The sequence below is a fragment of the Anguilla rostrata genome, chromosome 8, assembly GCF_018555375.3.
Source record: "Anguilla rostrata isolate EN2019 chromosome 8, ASM1855537v3, whole genome shotgun sequence".
NCBI lineage: Eukaryota > Metazoa > Chordata > Actinopteri > Anguilliformes > Anguillidae > Anguilla > Anguilla rostrata.
Window position 1 is genome coordinate 5,752,639 of NC_057940.1, and position 12,638 is coordinate 5,765,276.

The following is a 12,638-nucleotide window of genomic DNA, read 5'->3' on the forward strand; positions in this document are numbered from 1 at the left end:
CATAAATGCTCATAAATCAAACTTTGAATGCATTTATCTCTACTTCACATGTACGTAACACAGTCATTCTCTAAGCATCTCTAACATATAGAATGTTCCTCTTCATATAAGAATAGTAGTTTGCTCAAACTAATTTTGTTCAATTTTATTTTTATCTCAATCATGAAAAACCATACAACATTGTAAATTGTGTTTTTTTAAAGTTTTTTTTTTTTTTTTTTACACACAAATACTTTAAAAAATGTACTTTACATATAGAATGTTGTTCAATTTTCTTGTATTTACATAAAGGCCATGATGTTGACAGAATGATTAAATTGTAGACTTAAGTGGCCCATGTTTTCACATTTATCATACTGTCCATAATCTGAATTTTCCAGTATTCTTCTGTTCACAGATTCCACCTCCCTAAACCTGACTGGACAAAATATACAGAAACATTGATCCCACTTTCAAGTGTCATATTACTAAATGGGAGAGCTAGCACAAGTCCCATAGAGATACAAATGGATTTTTAAAATAAAATCATCTTAGCTCTGGGAAAGCAGAGCCACATTTTTTTGATAAATCAGTTCCCCCAAACCTCTTATTTGTTTATAAGTATTGTGACAAGCAGAGGAAGCGTGGAATTACTTGATAAAATAAACCAATATAAATAGGGAGATATCAGTATACTTTTTGTGATATTTGTGATTGCACTGATAGAACAGAGGCTGAGTCAGCTACCGTACTTTGTGCAGAACGACTTCAGATAATATCAGTTGGCTGCAGTGGCAACAGCATGCAGTTTGATATTGGATTTCCCGGTTCAAGTGCTGTTGTCGGAGCAGAGATTAAGTAAAATGAGATATAGAAAATGCTCGCACACTGATATTAAACAAAAAGGAATGTCCACACTGAGGTTTAGGGATGCAAAAATCTTCTCAAATATTTAATGGTCCATAGTGCTGTACAAAACAAATGTGCCACCAAAAAGGTGTTGGGTGAGAAAAGAGAAAGAAACGTTTCGGTAAGATACCTTCTTCAGTCTGCCATAAAAGATTAAGTAAAGAATACACTGTTCCACAAAGTAAATATATTTGTTTTGTGTATGTACGCCAACAATGTCTGTATGTCTTTCAGTAGTTTAGAAAATAATAAATATTGATAATAGCCTACTGAATTGTGCAGTTTAAGAATATGTGGTCACAGCATCTGGGATGCATGGTATGATGTAGGCCAATTTCTGCGCTTATCCAAGTATTGTTCACATACCATTATTTAATTAAGGTTATCAATATGTTATTCTCTCAAAATATATTCTGCAGGCTTATTTTTTATTCACACTAATAATAGCTATATTTTGTTTATACACCTCTCATATGTAACACTATTTTCCTCATTTATAATTACATTTTACATGAAGCCCATTGATTGCAATGGGGGCAAGTTTGCACGCTTTTTTCTTTGGACATAAAACATTATACTGTTTTTTATTTTATTTTTTTTTAGATGAGATTAAATGTTTTAATGTTTGAGGGTTAATAATTACAAATATGTGAACAGGAGTGGTTGGAGCAATTACCACGGCGCTGATCTGTGTCTTAGGGGAGTAGGGGCTCGGTCTGGGCGGGGCGTGGGTGTTCAGCCAGCCAGTAGGATTAGTGTATTTTTTCCCCCTCAAGCAAAGACTACAGAAGTTGTGCGCGAGAGAGACAGCTTGCTGGCTAGCTGGGCTAGAGTTAGCAAAGTGAGAATCATAATGGATACAAATTCCTGTTTTTTAGTCGTTTTAGTCCTGCTTTCCGGGACAGGGATTCGAGAAACGCAAGGTAAGAGGCCTGGACGGTGATGAAAATGTGTAAAGTTTTTTCTTTAATTCGATAGTTTCAGGTCTGCTGTTACGGTCCTTTACACAAGAATCGTCTGCGGGAAGACAGTTTTCAAAGATGGCGCAGGTCAGCGAGAGCTGCGCTGTCAGGAATGTTTATTGTTAGCCAGCTAACGGAGCAGTCAGCTATCCCCTGACTGAAAAGAAAGATCGAAAAGTCACCCTGTTCTAACTAGCTAACAGTTAGCTAGCTGCCTTCCTAGTCTACAGGATCTCAGTCAAGCGGGATGCCCCGCGCACTAATCCGCGGTCCGCTGTGCGTGAAAAGTGGCTAGAGTCTGATTAACATCCCATATGTGGTAGCTAACTAAATTAAATGTTAAACTGGCACTTAAAAGTTTATGCTGAGTCGTGCCGGTCTTAAACTGGTCTCCCGATGGCTAGTTGGCTAAAAGATGGCTAACGTTTCGTCGCTGGACAGCGTCTCTCAATTCTTGCGTTTTGCCTTTCTCTGAAATGAGATCCAGACTAAACTGGCTAATTTACCGTTATGACAAAAGTGAAAACACAAGTGTGCAGGTGTGGATCCACTTGTAACTAATTGATCACTTGATAACCAAACGGCCGCTAACAAGATAATGTCATTTTGTTCTTCAAATATTGTTAACTAAATCCACTTTAATTAACGACCTAAAGATTGGTAGCTCATGTACGGTTTTCCCTGCTCTTCAAACTTATTTTACAACGGATAAGTTATGAGTTCACTCTGTGAACGTGACTATGTCGCGGACAGCGTTTGGTGGTTGACGTCGCTTGTTTGTTTTCGCAAAATTGTACTGCGGTTTGTCTAAGTGCGGTTTTAGCGAGAAAAAAAAAACTATTCGAGTTGGCTAATAGTGTTGTGTGTTCTGTCTTCGGTCTTAAACACGCCAGTCAACGTTAAAACGTACCGTGCTGTTAGCTGGTGTCTACGAGTTTTTTTTATTTTAATTTAGCAGTCAAGTAAACAGGAGACAGGCGAGCTAACTTCATCATCGGACGTGTAGCGTAGTTAGTCACAGCCTAGCCTAACGTATAAACAACTTCTGTATCTACTGTCTGGATCTCTCAAATGTAGCTTTGGTTAGCGTCCGTTCTCGTGGCATAAATGCTTGTTGGACTTGGAGAATCAGAAAATATAACTAACTAGATACTACTAGATAACGTGACATTTTTAATTGACGTTAGCCTTTTGTCTCTGTTAACTTTAACTTCAAATCAAAAGAAGGCCAATGTATTAATGCGGAAGCTGTAGAAGTTCCCCCTTTTGTAGTAACCGACCTGCCTATGGGAATTATAAATACACCGAAGTTTCCACCCGTAAATATATAGCGGTTTTCTATAAATATGCTGGCACTATTTAGCATTACCAAATGACTACCTGGCTGTTTGTTTTAACGAGCTAGCCAGTTATGTTGACATTACAGAAAAATATCATTTTCTTGTCTGTCTTTGTGTACACAACAGGCACAAGCTCGTAGTATTGGCTTACGAACGGTTTCAAAAGCGGGCTCGTGGTCTGGCTAATGTATCGAGTGTGTAAGCAAAATCTTTGTGCGAAACAGGATTTATTGCGGGGATAAAAATAAAACGGTTAGCTACATACTGTCATTTGGAGAATTGAGTGTGAATTAATATGTTGACTTCTCCTTGCGGGAGTCGTTCCGACGGCATTTGGGCTTTTGATTCACAAATGGGATTTACATGCGCAGCCGACTTGGAGCAGAAATGCTGCTGGAGCGATTTGCATCACAATGTGGTGAAATCTATGCCCTGGACCGATGCACAGATGCTCGAAGAGGCCAGCGACGGGGAGAACAACAGGCTTTGGACTCGGGTTAGAGACGGGGAGGATTGCGTATGCTCTCACACATTTTAATGTTCAACGCGCCCAGTGCTCGTGCAGTGATGCGGACGTAAGGTGCCGTTTCAGATGAGTTGATAGGTGGAGAAGAAATCTTGCCATCTCCGCAACAATCTCATTGTTCTATTTAGACACGCGCACACACACACACACGCGCGTACATACATACATACATACATACAGACATAGATACCCGGTTCTTCCAATCAGCATCCTAATGAACTACTTACTACAATACAGAGAAAGTTGGCAGATGAAAAATGTACCTCGCGAATTGTACCATACATTTCCACGTTGTCTTCAACGCTTAAGTCTCCAGCCGCCCGCCCGGTAATTCTTTTTTGACGCTGGCAGGATGCGAAGAGTAGGCCCGCATCACACTTTTTCGGTACGTGCGTGCTTGCGAACGTTGTGAGCTATCAGAACGAACCTAGAGTGCCATAAACGCACGTTTCGTTTGTTTGACATTGCTCGCGCGGTGTGATCGGGCGTTCGCCCTGTGTTTATGGACATGGTCGCCTGCGCATAACCGCTCCAGTAACTTTCACTATCGTGTAGCCTTATAGTTGCGCCTTACGACAGCGCGACAGGGACATCAACCCCGCACGCAGGACAGCTGAGTTCAGCAGCGCCTCTCCCTTTGGACTCTGGCCATGGTGTTAGGGAGCGAGTCCAGACTGAGATGTGCAGTGTTTTTAGTTAACAGTGACGTTTTTAAGGGTAGGGTTAAGCTGTTGCCTGTTTGTGTAGCATTAGAAGCCAATGGCGACCGCCGACGTGTACTCAGTGAGGAGTAAAGGGTGGACATGCTAACTCTACGGGACCCGTCGGTGCGTAAAGGAGACGTGACGCAGCGCATATTGTGGAATATATTAATATATATTAATAGGAAAATATTAATTCTTTCAGAAATGAGGCATTGAGAATGCAGATCTGGAGCATATTTGCGTGGCAGAATTTTTGTTTAGAATAATACTACTTGCCTACTTGTCACTCCTCCTGTCTTACAGTGTATGCATACTGACCCCCTAAAAATGACACCAGGAAACATTTGGTAGTGTAACCAAGAAGGTACATAAAAAAAAAAATATATATATATATGAATGAATCAGTTGGGTTGGAGTAAATTTTTTTTTAGCCCACTCATATTTTATGTAGCCTATTTATTCATTTGGCTCAGTGATGAGTTTTGTTGAAGGATGAGTCACATGGTGGATATAGCACCTTTTTTCGCCCCCCCGCAGACGTGAATTTCAGGCTGTGAATAATATTCTGGGAAAAGTAAAGCTGCGTCCACACGTTCCACAGCAAAAAAAATCACATTTGCTACCCAGCTGACACAAATATGTTCTCACAGTGTCACTGGAATTTTTTTTTTTTTTTTTGGTCAATGTTTTTGATATCACTGATACATGGCGGAGCGGAGACAGTGCGAGGGAACGTGTTGTGCTAGCCGGGTTTAGCAGCTGCGCTACACGGCGAACGGCGCCGTCTCTTCCCCCTCTGATTAGGGCTCTCTCTCGCGCTCTCTGTCTGTCAGACGGGCTCGTTCAGTCCAGGGGTGTAATCACGGCGCTAACTTTCGGCCCCGTGCGCGCAGCGGGGGAGGGGAGGGGAGGGGAGGGGCGGGGGGTCTGCTTTATGATGATTTATCGAGCCGCCGCGTTTGTACGCCGGTGGCGAGCCTGCGCCTCGCTCGGGACGGTCGCTGAACAGGCGAAGGCTTCTTACGCTTCGGCATGAAACGGCTTCTCCTCAGCGAACGGAATGCCCTGCCGCATCCAGCTGGGCTCTGCGCTGAGGTGAAAATGACCCAACGTCTCTCCCCGGCGGTTCATTTCATCCTGCGGCGTGCGAGCGTGCTTAAGTGGTTTCCTTCTGCCGCAACCCAAAAAAGCAGGTCTTTCTTCCGGGCGCTTTTCGCTTTTGACCAATCGCGGCGTCCCGTTTGTGACGTCTGCACGTGTCCGTCAGGACGGCTGTTCTGTGGCTTCTTTTCCCAGCCGATAAAGGCCGGAGAACAGCCTGTGAATGTGTGGGGGCAGGCGGGGGGTTTTGACCTGGCGAGTGCTGGTGGGGGTGGGGGTGGGGGTGGGGGTGGGGGTGGGGGGGGAGGGGGGGGGTTTTGACCTGGCGAATGCTGGTGGCACGCGGGGTCCCGTAAGGGCAGAACGCGATGTGCTCGACTCCCAGCTGCTCGCAGTGCGGCACGGTCCAAAAGTGAAGGACGCTTGGCAGCACCGCCCCTGTGCCTGAGCTGGCAAACTAACTTCCGGTGAAATCTTGTCGGTTGGTTTATGAGGACCGGCTCGATCTCTGCCTACGCCCGCAGAACCCGAAGTCCCTGAGCAGTGCCAGCTGAGACTGGCGGGGCTAAGATTTGTGTAGCCTGGAGGAAGTGGCACTCTGCCAGCAGGGCTAGGCCTGCCTGCGTGCTTACTTGTTTGTTTAAGCCTGGCAGGTCTGTCCCCGTGCTGTGCAGAGCCCGTTAGCTGAGCCCGTTAGCTGGGCCCTTCAGAGAGGCTCTTGGGTGAAACGCTGAGTTACCTCTGGTGCTGCCTGCCGCCGTTCTGCCTTCTGGCTGGAGCCTGAGTGCGCGAGGCCTCCGTTGTCTCGCGTTATGTGCTGTGTCTCTGTTGGGCAGAGCCGTAAAAAGGGAGAACACTGTGCAGGCCTCGCTGTTGACACAGCAGGAATAACCGCACTTAAGGCCTTTACTGTCCTGCGTGAGCGTGTGCACGCTGCCATTTGGACTGAGCGTCCCCGGGGCCTGATGCAGTGTTAGGGTGCTCTGGCCCCTGCAAACCGGTGTCATAGAAATCATAAAAAACTGACTCAACGGTCAATTTTCTATATAGAAAATGGCCTCCGGGGTATTTTGTGATACACAGCATAGAAAAATTACCCGTATTTTGTGATATAGGCCTAGGGTTTTGGAATTTGGGATTTTCTGTATGAAGGCTCACTTTTCTATAACAGAGAAATGATCCGTGGGTCACTTTTTCGTGGGGCGGGGGGGCGGGGGGGGGGGTCAGTTTTCTGTCTGGTGCCGGCGGGGCATCCGCTGGCCGGTCTGGCCGTGGAGGAGCACGGGAGCGGCCCGGCGCAGCTGCCGACGTTCGTCAGCCCTCGCCGACGCCCGTCTTCCCACGCCGCCCCGCTGGCTCGGCCGGGCCGCCTCTAACGACGAGACCTCGACAAACCCCCCCCCCCCGTGGAACGGGCTGTCGAAGAGAACCGTCATCAAAAGGAATTTCATTCCATTTTTCTTTTTTTCCCTCCCTCTTCTTCCCCCTCGCCGACGGCCACAAAAAGCGTTCTCACCGGCGCTGCTCTTTCAGCCTGAGCTGAGGGACGCGCTGCCGTCCCGGCGACGTGTCCCGGCTTGTTTCTCAGGCTTTGTCTCGAGGGCGCGGAGGGCCTGGAACGCCTGCTGTGCCGGCCACGCCCGCGGGCTACGGCTACAGAGCGGCGGCAGCGCTGAGCGTTCCTCAGAGCCCGCGGAAACGGCGGCTCAGCCGTCTCTCCGGGGGTGGGGTGGGGTGGGGGTGGGGGAGGGGGGGGTACTGTCACTGTCTGAGCGGCGGCTCTGTTGTCATCGTAAAATGAGTTTTTTTTTTTTTGTTGTTGCTTTTTTTGTTGTTGGCACAGAAAATGTAGCCTAATGTGTAGTTTTTGGGCCTCGGAGGCTAGAATCAAGTTAATCGCAGGGTTCTGCTGTTAGACGGGACCTGAATCCCGCAGCTTGTTTTTTTTTTTTTCTTTTTAAAATGAGCCGCCTCCCCTTCCGTTTTTATACCGATTTTTAGACACCGGCACGACAAAAGAAGAAGAAAAAAAAAAAACCCTCCTCGCGTTCGCTTGCTTCTCCTTCCCGAATATTGAACTGATTCATTGTTTCCTTTGCGAGATTGTAGTTTTCAGATTTCAGAACGGTTTACAGTAAACATCGTCTCGGGGGAACATTTTGAATGCTTTGTGTGTGGTAAGTCGCCGCTGTCGTCTCCTTGGATTGCCGTGTTCTGTAAACAGCTGAAAAAAAAGAGTCTGTTCACAGCGAAGCATCTGGTAGTTTGGTCTGAATGACAGTGGGATTCTTGGCTCCTCAAATAGCTTGAGGAGGAAAGCGTTTCGGTGAACAACTGTCTCGGAAAAACTTCTTCTGCCACTCAGACAGACTGTGAATAAAAAAAAAAAACATAATGACAATTTACCTTGAGTCAGCGCGGATTTATTAACAAAAGAGTGGATTTTCAAACCTGGTCGTGCTTGTTCTGGAAAATGTAGAACTTTGTGGAACAGAAAAGTTTGGTTTTGTTTACTTGATGACCAAAAGTGTCTGCACACCGCTTGGTCTGGGGCTGTTTTTCATGGTTTGGGGTAGGCCCCTTCGTTCTAGTGAAGGCAAATCTTAATGCTAGCATTCAATCACATTCTAGACAATTCTGTGCTTCCCCAACGTTTTAGGGAAGGCCCTTTCCCGTTTCAGCATGACAATGCCCCCGGGCACTCAGTGAAGGTCCATACAGAAATGGTTTTGTTGGGAATGGTGTGGAAGAACTTGACTAACCTGCACAGAGCCCTGACCTCAACCCCACCCAACCCAACACCTTTTGGATCAATTGGAAAGCCAACTGCGAGCCAGGCCTAATCACCCAATGGCTGAATGGAAGCAAATCCCTGCAGCAATGCTCCAACAACATCTAGTAAAAAGCCTTAGGTTGATATAGCAGTAAAGGACCAAGACCAACTCCATATTAATACCCATAATTTAGAATGTGTCCACATACTTTTGGCCACATAGTGTATGTTGTGTAAGTTTCACACCCAACATGGGGCTGAGCATCTCCATCCCCCCCCACCCCCTTAATTTGGAATGGTCAATTTTCCGCAAACGTAGCGGTGTTCAGGTTGTGAGGCTCATCCTTATGCCTTAACCAAGAGAGACTGTCACTAAGATGCTTTACAGAGGAAACTGAAAGGAAATTCTGGGGGGGAAAAAACCAGCCCTGATCCCCAAAAAAAGCAGGCAAGTCAGGTTAATTAAAAAACCCAGCGGGAAGAAAAATGCTGAAATGGTGGCAAGAAAAAATAAAACTCCCCAATGGGAAGGGGCAAGAAACAGAGCAAAAAGAGCAAACACCAGGCCTGAACTTGAGCTGAGAAACCCTCAAACAGTGGAGATATAAAAACTCCCCAATGGGAAGGGGCAAGAGACAGAGCAAAAAGAGCAAACACCAGGCCTGAACTTGAGCTGAGAAAACCCTCAAACAGTGGAGATATAAAAACTCCCCAATGGGAAGGGGCAAGAGACAGAGCAAAAAGAGCAAACACCAGGCCTGAACTTGAGCTAAGAAACCCTCAAACAGTGGAGATATAAAAACTCCCCAATGGGAAGAAATCTCGGGAGGAACCCGGCTATAGAGGGGGTGAGCCCGTCCTCCACCGGCCGGCCTGGTGTAATATTTAAGACAGAATGAACGGTGGACGGGCACATATTGAGGGATCGAGTGGGTTGGGCAGGTTATGGCCTGAGGCGTTAAACCAGCTGCTAACGCAGACACTTCCAGTGAACAAACGTGTCATTATTATAGTGAAAGTCCGAGGGCTCGGGCGATGAGTCCGGGGTTTTGGTTTTGGGGTGTGTCACGGCGGGGGCTTGAATAAAAAGGAAAAGGAGACCCAGAGGCGCTGGAAGGCGATGTCCGTTCGGTCAACAGACGTTTCGGCGCTGAGCTCCCTTCAGTGCGAGATGGGGAGGAGAAAAGGGAGGCCACTGCGTACAGATCGCCCGCGTCGAGCTGAAGACAACCGAGGGTCGTGATTGATCGTGTTTTAGCAGGGGGGGGGCTTGACCCCTAGAGTTAGGACGAGGCTGCGGCGGTCTGCAAGCAGAGGCCCCCTCAGGAAGAGAACAGAAGAAGAAGAATAAGAGGGATTAGGCACTATTCAGTTATGAGATTGGCATGCTGCGTGTGTAGGGGCCTGAGTGTAATATGGAAAAAGCCCCAGCTGTGCTGTGCTATGGCAGCGTATCTTAACGGACGTGAAGAAAAAGGGGGGTTCAGCACAACCAGGAGGGCGATCCTAGACTCACGGTACCCCGAAACACAGCGCAGAACAGCAAACGCTTGAATGAACCACACAAACCCCCCCCTCCCCCCCCCACGCTGGCGGAAGGATCGGCGTGTGCTCTTTCTCCCCAAGGCCGCCGGTGTGTGTGTGTAGGCGGCTGGAGGGAACCTTGAAAAGCGCGGCTCTCTTGGCCATGAAAGCCTGGCTAATTTGGGTCCGGCCCTGCGTGGCACCGGAGAGGGGCGAGCTGTGCACCCCGGCGGAAGATTAGAGGGACCCTGAAGCCCCGGAATGCCTCCAGTTAATTTTAGCCTGTTCAGAAAGGGGGGCATGTGAGATACCAGCAGAGAGAGACTGGGAGGGAGAGAAACAGACTGAGAGAGAGAGTGAGAGAGACTGAGAGAGAGACTGAGAGAGAGACTGAGAGAGAGACAGAGAGAGAGACAGAGAGAGAGACAGAGAGAGAGACAGAGAGAGAGACAGAGAGAGAGACTGAGAGAGAGACTGAGAGAGAGACTGAGAGAGAGACAGAGAGAGAGACAGAGAGAGACAGAGAGAGAGACCGTGACAGAGACTGAGAGGGAGGGAGAGGGAGCGGGAGCGAGAGAGAGTCAGAAAGACAGAGTGACAGAGACAGAGAGAGAGTCAGAAAGACAGAGTGACAGAGAGGGCGGGAGAGATAGAGAGAGAGAGTAATAGTATTTGGTAGTTAATTTAATAGATAATAAATGTTATGTTGCTGTCATTTATGCTGTCATTGTTATTTATATATTCTTACTATGGTTGATTTTTGTTATCACTATACTTTGGCAAGAGAGAGAGATACGGAGAGGGCGAGAGAGAGAGACAGACAAAGAGAGAGAGAGATAAAGAGAGGGAAGGAGGGAGGGAGAGAGATATGGAGAGGGAGGGAGAGAGAGTGAAAAAGAGAGAGAGAGACGGAGAGAGAGAATCTGCATTTTCCCCCACTCGTTTTAATTGCTGCAGTGTACCTGTACACACACACAGTCTGACGTGGCTGTGTGATTGGCTACCTGGTCAGCAGATGCAGGTCCTGGCCTCCCCTGTGGCTCTGAGGCTCCTGTGGGAGTGACCCTTCCGCACAGCGCTCGCTGTGATTATAGCGCAGTTCCCACAGCTGGAGGCCTGCTTTGCCTGGGTACGGTCCCGCCCTCTGACCAGCGCTGACTCGGCCCGTCGTCTGGCCCGTTTCCGTGGCGCCGCTCCCCGAGGCAGACCCAGGGACTGCGCTCGGTTGGCCGTGGGGGCGTGCGTCGGCCTCGTAACGTGCGTCAGGTGTGCACTCCTGGTCAGTGTTCTTTCTCAAATTCAGTTTCAGGTGCCTTTTTTTAAATCCCCATCTCCCATCTGAAAATACTTCCCTTTCAGTTTTCTGTTGGTTATATAGTTTTCAAAAAAAATCTACTATGGCACCCCCCCCCCTTACGCAGGATATTGGCAGTTACCCAATAGCGTCTTGAGTAGGACGCGCTGTAAGGTGAGGCAGAGCGCGCTCTGCGTGAGGCTGTTTGTGATTCCTGTTTGGAGCTTCCGCAGGGCTGTCGGTCTGCCGGTGAGATGGGCGCACCGTGCAGCCGCACTCTGCCTGGGGATAATTACCCCGAAATAAATTTGGCCTCCTCGTGCGGGCCCGTGTGTGTGTGCGAGCCCGTGTGTGTGTGCGAGCCCGTGTGTGTGTGTGTACGTGCGTGTGTGTGTGTGTTTGTGTGTGTACGTGCATGTGTGTGTGTGTGTGTGTGCGCGTGTGTGTGTGCGTGTGTGTGTACGTGCGTGTGTGTGTGTGTGTACGTGTGTGTGTGTGTGTGTACGTGCGTGTGTGTGTGTGTGCGTGTGTACGTGCGTGTGTGTGTGTGTGGTGCGTGTGTGTGGTGTGTGTGTGTCGTGTGTGGTTGTTGTGTGTGTGTGTGTACGTGGTGTGTGCGTGTGTGTGTCGTGGTGTGTGTGTGTGTGTGTGTGTACGTGCGTGTGTGTGTGTGTGTGTGTTGTGCGTGCGTGCGTGTGTGTGTGTGTGTGCGTGCGTGTGTGTGTGTGTGTGTGTGCGTGTACGTGCGTGCGTAGCGGTCGGGACAGGGAGCTTGTGACCAGAAATTAGCAGTCAGTCCACCACGGGACGGCGGTGATGTGGTCCTTCAGGATGGAGAAACAGCCGCCCGTGCTTCGTCCCTCGCGTCCCCAGGGCGAGGCGGTCTGACGCGTAAACACACGAGTGTGACCTCACTTCCTCCCCGTCTTCCTCGTTGGGCGCGTGTGTGTGTGTCATCCTCCTGGAATTTCCTCCGATAGGACGGCTTTGGCTCTGCGGTTTGTTGTTTGCTGTTTGTTGTTTGTTGTTTGTTGTTCAGCTGTTGTTTTAAAAAAATGTTTTTTAAATAATTTGTTGTGGGGACCTGAGTGCTGAGCGTCTCCAGGCTTGGCAGCTGAGGGGCTCTGCGTCCCTCCCTCTCCTCGGGGGGGGACGTTGGCTCGGGCCCTCGCCCCCGCCCCCGCCCCCTCGCTCCTGGAACGGGCCTCTGGCTGGTTCCTGTGGCGCTCCTTGGCGCTCCACTGCCCATTTTTTAAACGTAATTATTGTCTGCTTTCCTGGCGCGCGTCCTAATCCAGGCCAATTTACATCACAGGCATTTTACGCACGTACCTCTTACTCTGGCTGGGTGTGGGCTCTTTTTTTAAAAGAGTAAAGAGTAAAATGTCTGGCTTGAGCCGACGTCGTTTTGAACCCGTGATGTTCTGGACCCCAGTGCCCTGTGTGTCTGTGTGTGTGTGTGTGTCCCTGTGTTTATGTGTGCGTCTTTGTGTGTGTGTGTGTGTGTGTTTGTGTGTGTTTTTGTC

At 48.5% G+C, this 12,638-nt stretch overlaps 1 protein-coding gene across 2 annotated transcripts in view; it reads left to right on the forward strand.

The window, feature by feature from the left end:
• The first annotated feature begins 1,654 nt into the window (after positions 1-1,654).
• LOC135260662 (TGF-beta receptor type-1) overlaps positions 1,655-12,638 on the forward strand; it is a 77,322-nt gene continuing 66,338 nt past the window's right edge. The window contains exon 1 of one of the 2 annotated variants that reach the window (XM_064346092.1): positions 1,655-1,811. In XM_064346092.1, the coding sequence (XP_064202162.1) occupies positions 1,742-1,811 (70 nt within the window). In that variant the 5' untranslated portion in view covers positions 1,655-1,741. The remainder of the gene's footprint in view (positions 1,812-12,638) is intronic. The other variant, XM_064346090.1, reaches the window with a different exon arrangement.